The sequence below is a fragment of the Phaseolus vulgaris genome, chromosome 2 (assembly GCF_000499845.2).
Source record: "Phaseolus vulgaris cultivar G19833 chromosome 2, P. vulgaris v2.0, whole genome shotgun sequence".
NCBI lineage: Eukaryota > Viridiplantae > Streptophyta > Magnoliopsida > Fabales > Fabaceae > Phaseolus > Phaseolus vulgaris.
The window spans coordinates 5969303-5979759 of NC_023758.2; the positions used below are offsets into that span (position 1 = coordinate 5969303).

The window sequence follows — 10457 nt, forward strand, 5'->3', positions numbered from 1 at the left end:
ATTACACATTAAAAGATAATAAAATTACACATTACCTATCCCATCCAACCTATAATTTAATAGACAAATATTATAATTTAATAAGTAATATAAATTTTTATTAAAAATTGTTCTTGATACAAATTTTAAAAAATACACATTGTCAATACTATCCTAGTGCTAACTAACATATCATTTAAGAGACAAATGTTATAACTTAATAGGAATAATAAACTTTTAAAAATTATTCTTGCTACGTATTATTAAAAAAATTACACATTATTAGTCTCATTCAAGTGCTAACATATAATTTAAGAGACAAATATTATAACTTAACAAGTGATAATAAACTTCTATTTGTTCTTGCAAAATTTTACCAGATATTTTGTTAATTTGCTTGTCTTTTTTAAATAATTTTAGTCATTGTCTGGTATATACGGTGAATGATGAATATACAAAACACTCTTATATTAAGTTAGGATGTATATCACAAATAGTTAATGTAATAATATATGAGTAATAAAATCAGTAATAAATACCTTCTAATAATTACCCATTTACTTATAAATAATATTAATTTACATATTGATTTGAGTTCATACTATTGATCATATTCATAGGTGTTCTCTTCCAGCGTAAAAACCGAGAATTGCAATTTGCAACGTGGCGCTTTCTTCTTCCTTATTCTGCCTCTTCCACGGTTTGCGAGAATGAAATATAGGGTTTCACACAAGCTTCTAGTGCTTCCTCACCGCACTCATCCCTTCAACAGCGCTCGTTACATCACTTCCTTCGCCAGAAAGTTTATAACTCGTCCACCTCGTGCTTCTATCAATGGCGGAAGTGGAAATTCTCAAGGTCAGTTCAGTGGCTTCTCCACTTAAATCCGCACACAAGTTAAACTGGCATAACTTTTAAATACGATGAATACATTTACGTTTTGTTAAACGGTTCGTTGATGGAAGCTGAATGTTGACCTATGATAACATACATAAGTAGTTTATTTATTTATTTTCAAGGGAATGTTTTGCTGTGAATTGTGATGGTCGTAATCTTCGCAAAGAAACTAGTATAAGAATTATCGTGGTTTTAAAATTGAACGGGGTTTTGAATATGTTGTGATTTTGATTGTATTCTTCATGCTCTGAAGCGTTGTGCTTATTTGCTATGAGAGTGTGCAGGGGATTCTTTTATTGTACCTGGCGCGACAGTTGCTACCATACTTATGCTTGGTGTTCTCCATGCCCGCAGACTATATGATGACAAGAAGGTACATTCAATTTTTATATTGTGTTAGACTAATTGGCAAGGGCAAGTTTTGGTCGTACCACTGATTCTTCTAGCAACATCAGTGGCCACATTTTTTTCGATCCACTTGCCTACATTGGCTCTTATGGACCTGAAACTTCCACCAAATATCCTTATCCTGCTTAACCAGGGCTCACATGCTTGGGGTATGTTTGCTGGTTTATCAACTGGTATGGTCTAATTGCATTGTCTACGAGCCTGTTTGGTTTATGCCAAACCATGGTTGCATTAATATCAACCTTGTTAGAGCACACAGCAACTCGATGGAATGAACGTGATCTTTTTTTCCTTCCACAAAACATGTTGGAGAAAAGGTGATACATCAGGCACTATGTCTTGTTAGTGATTGATCATTGCCATTCGTCCTCCTTTTATAAAGTAAAACAAATAAAGAAAAATACAAACATATTTTTAACATTCTAGACTAGTGAGAAGTTGAATCTTATTTTTTGGTATAGATTGCCACTGGTCACAGTGTAAGGCCTTATGTTTTTATCCACACTGTTTTCAGCCATGATGCTGGAAATTTTTTCGCACTTCATTAGTAGGATTCCTTTTAGATTCTGTTTGCTCAATTGGAATTGAAGCCTTAAATGGTTTGTAGTTTACGTAGTCTCTATTGAATAAATTTGATTACCCTGTGGCAGACTGAAGGGATGAAGGAGAAAGGAATTGAAGTGGAATTCCAGCCTGATATCAAGGTAAAGCTTTTACATCAGTACAAAAAAGAAACATTTGAGTTCTTGTGTGTGTGTATTACATATTTGTTTTGATTCTGAGACACGTGCCCTGGCTTTGTCATCACCAGGCTACATTTTTAAGGTTACTGCCTCTGCGTTCAATTTCTAGATGCTGGGGATACATGACAAGCATGGTAAGAAGTCGATGTAATATTTGAATATCCTTTTCTAATATATATTAATTAGTGAAGCTGTACTTTTTTTATGTTTGCAATTTTATTCCCCTTTTGTTGCTACTGGTAGTAATAATTTGGAAAGAGAAACAATATTCAGAATTTATGAGTTATTTAAGCATAAGAGACCTGATGAAAAATAAAGTTGACTTTTAATATGTGAAAAACAGCAATATTATTAGAAGGAAAGAAGGGAAAGTAAATAATAAAGGAGAAAACGTAGAGCAGCACTCGTAATCAGAAAAAAGAAAAGAAAAGAGTACACGATAAAAACAGTGCAGCATATTTTAAAGTATATTTTTCTATAATGTACTTTTCTCTCCTTTTATCAATTCAAAGCTAACTCTATAATTTCAAAATTATTCTGCATGTTATATTATTTATATGATTTTACTTATTCAGGAAATACCAGTTTGGCTAAGGCCCGTTATCTATAAAGCTTGGGCTCGGGCATTCCATTCAAGTATGATATATATATATACATTTTCTTGTAATTTGCCCCTATAACCATCATCTCGTGAAACTAGCAGAGCTTGCTCATGATAAACTATGATCTATAATGATACGTGTAAGAATACTCCTAATTGTCGTTTGTAATGTTGTTGACACCTCAGATTTAGAAGAAGCTGGTTTACCTCTAGACAAGTATGCCACCTTAAAGGATTTTTTTGTCCGCACTTTGAAAGAAGGTTCCAGGCCTATTGATGTTGATCCGCAGTGTCTGGTAACTGGTAACAGCTATTTGAAAATCTCTAATGCCTTTGTGCCATTTCCAGTAAATATATAACCTGTTTGACCATACTTATTTTTTGCAGGTTAGTCCTGTGGACGGTACAGTTTTAAGATTTGGGGAGTTGAAGGGAGCAGGGGCAATGATTGAACAAGTAAAAGGGTTTTCATATTCAGTTTTTTCTCTTCTTGGTGCAAGCCCTTTCCTTCCAACAACTGCTGATGGTGATGTGCAAGAGAAGCTTAATGAATCAACAACAAATACTGAAAAGAACAAAAAGTCATGGTGGAGAGTTTCATTGGCTTCACCAAAAGTTTGGGACCCAAAATCATCATGGTAATGTGATGAAGTATTTATAATTGCCTTCTGCTACCAATGTATTTCTGCATCTGGTTGTAAGCATTTGTACTTAAGGAAGGACCTGTTTATTGAAGAAAATCACACATGGATATATTTATCTGTTCATCATCTCAAATTAACTTCTAAATTTTCATCATGCATCTACTCTTAATATTTTTTTTCATGATGCATACTATCAATAATATTTGAAATCATCATTTCAGTACTTCAGGTAGGTTTCAAAGTTATTTGAGTTTCTATCATAAAGTGGCTTACTGACTTCAATTGATAGAGACTTTATGATTTAGCAAGCTTGCTGCAGCTGCAATTGAAATCAAAAGTGTTTTACATAATTGGAGGAGTCTTAGGTTCTGTAAAATCTATGCAGTGAGATTTTTTATTTCTTTTATAACTAAAAGTTCCAATTTTTTTGTCAACTTTTCAAGAAATGGTCCCTGCTTCTCTCAGTATGATTCTTCTTCTTATTATTATTATCATTATAAAACAAACTTAAGAGTAGTTTGAATTGCTTTCATGGTTTAGAAATATGCATTCCATATTGACATGTTTTGTATATTATCAAGAATGCGTGACCTTTTCATGACAAATGCAAATGATTGTTGTTTTTTTGCATTGAACTTTGGCCCACCGAAAGCAATGTATTTGCTATACTTTTATTGTCAGTGAGACTGAATGTGTGGCATGATTCATACGTCATTAAATTTTCCATTGTAGCCCAAAGAGAGGACTTTTTTACTGTGTGGTTTACTTGAAGCCTGGAGATTACCATCGGATACACTCCCCAGCTGATTGGAACATTCTTGTGCGCAGGCATTTTTCTGGTAAATCATCTCTGTAAGCCTTAACAGTCTAAGAAATTGAAAACAATATTTGTTAATCTTCTGTTTATTCAAAGTTGCCAAGTAATTCCTAACTGTGATCATAAAAAATGTACCATGCAAGATAACAATGAAAAGATTCATCATAACATGTTTACGTGGCTTCTTCATGTCGAATTGTTTTTACATACTTTCTTTTTTATTTTCCTCTTGGGCAAATTTTAGATTTCATTACAGGTGCATTTTTTAGCTTTATGGTGGATAACTGTTTTTTATAAAGCTCTGGATATATTTCTTCCTCGTACATATCAGGAAAATAGGTATTTGAACTGGGTGGGAGAAAATAACGAAGTAGATATGCAGATTTTCAAGTTTTGCATATATTGTATATCATGCAGCACAGTGAGCACATTAATTCATTTCTAGTTAGTTTTACTGTATTCTTATTATCTATTTGGTTTGTTGTTTATGTTGCAGGCCGTCTTTATCCCCTGAATGAACGTGCTACAAGAACAATTAGAAATCTCTATATTGAGAACGAGAGGGTAATTCATATCTGATTGACATGGTCAATGTCAGTGTGTTGTGCCTTTCTGTTAGCTTTCCTTCCAATGTTCTCGTGTTTCTATTTATGTATTTATTTTGGTGATTTAAATAAAAATTGAACTTGAAAGACTTCTCTACCTTAATTAATGTGACCCAACTTTCACTATGAGTTGTTGATTGCTGACTTCTCTGAAGATGAAATAAGGGGTGCGGTATGGAATTGTGATAGTTCTAAGAGTCCTGGCCCTGATGGTTTTAATTTTGGTTTCTTAAAGCATTGTTGGGAAATTATAAAGTTGGACATGTTGTCAGCAGTGAAGGATTTTGCGTATAAGAGTAATTGGCCTAGAGGCTCAAATGCTTCATTCCTATGTCTAGTTCCAAAAGTCGAAAATCCCCAGCAACTTGGCGAATTCAGGCCTATTTCGTTAGTTGGATGTCTCTATAAGATTATCTCCAAAGCATTGTCTTTACGCCTGAAAAAGGTGATAAGCAAAGTTATTGATTTTAGACAGTCAACTTTCCTGGAAGGCAGAGGTTTGTTAGACAGTGTGTTAGTGACTAATGAGGTGTTGGAAGAATATAAAAGGAAAAGGAAGAGTTGTGTTTTCTTCAAAGTTGACTACCAGAAGGCATATGACTCGGTAAGTTGGGATTTTCTCTATTATATGCTTGAAAGGCTGGGCTTTTGTGTTCAATGGATTTGCTGGATAAAAGGTTGCCTAGAATCAGCTTCAGTCTCTGTGCTTGTGAACGGTAGCCCAACTAGGGAGTTTATTCTTAGGAAGGGACTTCGTCAAGGCGATCCGCTTGCCCCGTTTCTTTTTCTTATAGTTGCGGAAGGATTGACTGGGGTTTCTAGGATGGCAGAAGAGAAGAGTTTGATTGACAGTTTGGTGGTTGACAAGGCTAATGTGAAAGTAAATATGTTACAATACGCTGACGACACCTTATTTTTTTGTGAAGCTAATATAAAAAGTGTATTCAATATTAAGGCGATTCTACTCTGCTCCGAGCTCGCCTCTGGGCTTAAGGTGAATTTTTTGAAAAGTAGAATTGGCGGGTTGGGGTTGAGTCAGAGCTTGCTTCAACATTTTGCAGCTATTCTTAATTGTAAAGTGATGGTGACCCCGTTTATTTATTTAGGATTGTCGGTAGTGCTTTTTGGAGCGGGGTGTTAGAGAGTTCAGGGTAAACTTTCAAGGTGTTAAGGTAGGTGTTTATCTTTGGCTGGGAGGATTTGTTTGATAAAGTCTGTTCTGTCCTCGCTATTTTTTATGTCACTATTCAAGTTACCGTCTGTGATGGCAGAGAAGCTAGTTCGGCTACAAAGGAATTTCCTTTGGGGGTGGGGTTCCGATGGTAGGAAGATCGCTTGGGCCTCCTGGAAAAAGGTTTGTGAGCCTCGTCATTATGGGGGTCTTGGTGTTATTGACCTTAGGAAGTTTAATCTGGCTTTGTTAGGTAAGTGGATTTGGAGGTTGGGTACGAATAAAGGAGGTTTGTGGAAAGAAATCTTTGTTTCTAAATATGGTGGTTGGAGAAATTTGAGAGAGGTCGGTAAAACCAGAAAGGGTTCCCTTTGGTGGAAAGATTTGATGGAGGTGTGGGCTTCAGAGGGTTGGGGAAGAAGTTTTGAAGATGGTTTTCAGTGGGATGTTGGTGATGGGAAGGGTATCTCTTTCTGGGAGGACAGTTAGTTGAGTTGTGGAGCTTTGAAGGTTGTTTTCCCGAGACTGTTTTCCCTTAGTTTGGCTAAAGATGCAAAGGTGACTGAGCTTGAGAATTGGATTGATGGTGTTTGGGTGTGGCACTTTGTTTGGCATAGTTCCTTTTTTGAATGGGAGAAGCCTCTGGAGGAGCAGTTGGTTCAGCTGTTGCAAGGGGCGAAGTTAGAACTGGGGAAGGAAGATTGTTGGATTTGGAAGGCCGGGGGGTCCAAACTTTTACGGTTAACTCAGCCTATGTTCAAGTTAGGAAGGATACAGTTGGGGAGGTCCCTCCAGTTTACAGTAAGTTGTGAAGGTGCAAAGTCTTTCCTTCTGCTTTGTTCACTGCTTGGAGGGTGATAGAGAATAAGGTTGCTGCTACTAGGGTAAATCTGGAAAGATGCGGGGCGGTGATTGAGAATCCCTTGTGTTGTCTGTGTGGGATGGTGGAAGAGTCGTCCAGTCATCTTTTTTCCGTTTGTGACTTTGCTTGGCGTGTTTGGTGTCTTTGTTTTAAGTGGCTAGGCGTGTCCTTCGTTATTCATAAGGATCATTTGGCAAACTTTCTACAGTTCAGGTTAAGTCAGACTTCAGATTCGGTTAATGACGTTTGGGGTGCAATTTGGGTTGGAGTTGTGAGTGGTATTTAGAATCATAGGAACTGCGTGTCCTTCGATAGGGGGTGGTAGATGCGCTCGAAGTATTCGCCTTAGTACAAGTAAAGGTTTGGTCGTGGATTTACGCAAAGTCCCATTGTGCTTCCTTCGGGTACTCTAATTGGGTTTTGAACCCAGTGGGTTGTATGAGAATGGTATTTTAATGTTTTCCTGTGGTTAGTTTGGTTGTTCCTTAGATAATCAGGTAGGCGTTTTATAGTAAGAGTATGGTAAGGTGTTTTGCTCTTTATGTATAAGGGTTGAACCACTCCTGAAGTGGTTCCCATTTATTTATTTTTTATTGCCGATAAAAAAAAAAAAAAAAACTAAGTGGCACATTGATCTAATTTAATATTGAAAATAAATGTATTGCTTAAAAAAACTAGATGCAGTTACACTAATGTTCTAAGTGCAAGGGGGCCTTTATCTGAATTTACCTATTTTTCTCATTTGAATATTTTTCTTGGGAAATAAAGTTATGAGTTTTAGTTCTTGGTAGGAGTGGCATTCTCTCTAGTTAATACTCCATATGAACTCTGAAGAACTTCTCTAATCCTCTCATTTACCATCGTCTTGCTTTTATTTCTGAGAATTGTTGTTGTTGATGAACTCATTCATGAAGAATTAACCTAGTAATGAAATCTGTCATAAGATCATTATCATTTGCCAATCAGAAGTAGTTAACGATTCATTCTTCATAAATAATTTCATCACACTGGTCTTTTTGAATTATGACCTCTATTTTTTCCTTTGATGTTATTTACTTTTTCAATTGTTAATTGATTTGATTTATGATACTCTGTTTTCTTTCACTCTTAAAATATTTTTAGTTATTGACTCTATAAATTCTTTAGGTCATTCTTGAAGGTCTGTGGCAGGAAGGATTTATGGCACTTGCTGCAATTGGTGCGACAAATATTGGGTCAAGTGAGGTTTGTTCATCCTTCCTTAGGGTTGTAACTATTGTACTCTAATGTCCATTGAAAAAAACAAGGGTTATATTTTAGTGTTAACAACTCCGGGAAAAGACTAAAGTATCTCTTAATTTTAAAATCTTACTTTTCTTTCCCAGTAAGTTCACTTTTCATGGATCAACAACAACTTTTCTTTTTAAGGATAAGGATACCCGAATTAAATGATAGAAGCCATCTGACCCAAAAGATAACCGATGGGCTTGGGATGACTTGTATTTACAGTTGCTATATCGTGTCAATGTCATTGACCGAATTATTCATTAATGTCTTCAGTTTAAATTTTAACATGACAGCTGTTCATTGAGCCTGAACTTCATACAAACAGGCCAATGAAGAAGTTTCTACATTCAGAGCCTCCTGAAGAACGGGTTTATGAATGTGAAGGTGTAGGCAGAGTGCTCACGAGAGGGGATGAGGTTAGAAGGGTTTTTGCCTTTTGGAACTCCTGTGCTTGATTCACTGAGTACAAAATATATACAACTATTTATGAGGATCATATGATTGAATATTTGAATCAGTATACTTACGAAAATGTGTTATCTTTTCTTTAAAGATGAAGTATTGTCGAGGTGCTGTTGTATTTGGGTTCCTTTTGTTTGTTGTAGATAAAGTTTAACATATGAACTAAGAGCTGACAATACATTTTACATGACGTAGTTCCTTTTTTTATTTTGTTAATCCCAGTTAGGCGCTTTCAACATGGGATCAACAGTTGTACTTGTTTTCCAAGCTCCAATTTCAAAACTCAACGAGGGCGATTCATCTCAAGAGTTCAGGTTCTGTGTCCAAAGCGGGGATAGAATTCGTGTTGGTGAGGCTCTAGGGAGGTGGCATAGTTCGTGACAAAGTTAATTTTCTATGCAGCTCATTGTATTTGTGAACGTACGCTGCCTCAGACTGTTTGGTGTTGAAACTTCAAAGCATTTTCGGTAATGGAGAATCATTGGTTCCTCTTACTGGATACTGTGATTGGTGATTAATTTATATAAGTGGTACATGGATATTTAATTTTTGACCGTCTTATTTATTATGGTAAACACGTCTAGCAACGTAGAATTTAAACCATTATGCTTGGAAACTACCAAAAAAAGAAGACAATTATGCTTCAAAAATTGGAATGATTGAAGTTTAAGGATTTTAAAGTAGCACTTTGAGAGTACTCCATATATAATTGCTACTAGGAATGCTGGTGCTATGTCTGGATCTAAACAATGCCGAAAAGTATCCAAATAGCGCCATTGTTATGTTATAATAAAATTATGCTTGTTAAGAAGTTATTTCTATGAATCTCTCAATCTTTAAAGTAAATATACAAATTTTTAATTTCCTTGACAATGACTAAAAGAATCATTTTTATTGAAAAAAATGTAGGAATATGTTAAAAAGAGGTTTAAAATATAGAGTTCATTCATTTAAAAACGAAATTTGGTTTTGATTCTTACATAAAAGAAATCGTTTATGAATGCTTGAAATAATTGTTTAGTTCTAATAAAGTCTGATTACTTTAGTTTTAATCTATGTAAAAAATTCTAAAATTTTATCAATATTTTTAATTTTTTATATTGACTTAAGAAGTAGATAAATTTTGAGGTCTTGGAACATTAACGTTATATCACAACACTATTATGTATCACTTCATTATTCTTTTTTAAAAAAAATATAAGTTAATAATTATATAAAGTTAAGGACAAAAAATAATGAAATTTTTTTTAGCTAAAAATTAAAAAAATTCTTAGAGGAGAAATTAAAATTTAGTCAGAATAGAAATATTTTTAAGCTTTAAAAAAAATTAGAACATTTTTACATATTTGAATATTACAAGAGAGGAGACGATCTCTTAACCATCATTCCTAAACATTAGCATTTGGCATCTCAGATTTGTGAGTATAAAGTAAACAAAGTTTTGAATAATTCCAAATCTAAAAATTCCGAGCCTGTGTGTTTCTCACTGCGACGTTTATAATAATATCAAAACCTTGTTCGAGGAACAGCAACACAGTATGAAGATTAGTCCCTGGGCCACACGTTGCGTCCTTCAATATCTTCCACCACGTTAAAGATTCCTAATTTTGGAGCTATTGTCTCTGAAATCCAACGAGGAAATAAAAAAAAAATGACGCGTATTACGATTCCGATCACCATTATGGTGGCTTGGACTAAGTATCTTAGTGGGCTTGATGGGCCCACATTTATGAACGTCCCAATCTCATAACTTCAAAATTGATCACAGCAAAAATTGTTAACAGATGATGCAGACTACACTAAGAAAAAGGACTTGGACGCATTATCCAACATCTATAAGGAAACAGAGAACGGATAGGATATAACTAACAATTAAAAAAAAACATCACACTTTTTCATTATAAAAAAATATTATTAAAATAAATGAATAAAGAATATGAAGTTCAGTACGAAGGTGCAGGAAGAATTTTACAAATATTTATCATATATTCATTATCTAGAT

At 34.8% G+C, this 10457-nt stretch overlaps 1 protein-coding gene across 2 annotated transcripts; it reads left to right on the forward strand.

The window, feature by feature from the left end:
• Window positions 1-587: 587 nt before the first annotated feature.
• On the forward strand, window positions 588-9001 carry LOC137810487 (phosphatidylserine decarboxylase proenzyme 1, mitochondrial). Of its 2 annotated transcripts, XM_068611760.1 has the most exons (13): window positions 730-837; window positions 1161-1249; window positions 1418-1601; window positions 1935-1988; window positions 2096-2161; window positions 2603-2663; window positions 2815-2924; window positions 3016-3266; window positions 4005-4111; window positions 4586-4653; window positions 7874-7951; window positions 8287-8409; window positions 8678-9001. In XM_068611760.1, the coding sequence occupies exons 4-13, from the start codon at window positions 1944-1946 to the stop codon at window positions 8834-8836; spliced, it is 1068 nt and encodes a 355-aa protein (XP_068467861.1). In that variant the 5' UTR covers window positions 730-837; window positions 1161-1249; window positions 1418-1601; window positions 1935-1943; the 3' UTR covers window positions 8837-9001. The 2 variants fall into 2 exon arrangements, with proteins under 2 accessions (XP_068467860.1, XP_068467861.1); XM_068611759.1 differs by lacking the exon at window positions 1418-1601 and having other exon boundaries at window positions 588-837.
• The last annotated feature ends 1456 nt before the right edge of the window (window positions 9002-10457 follow it).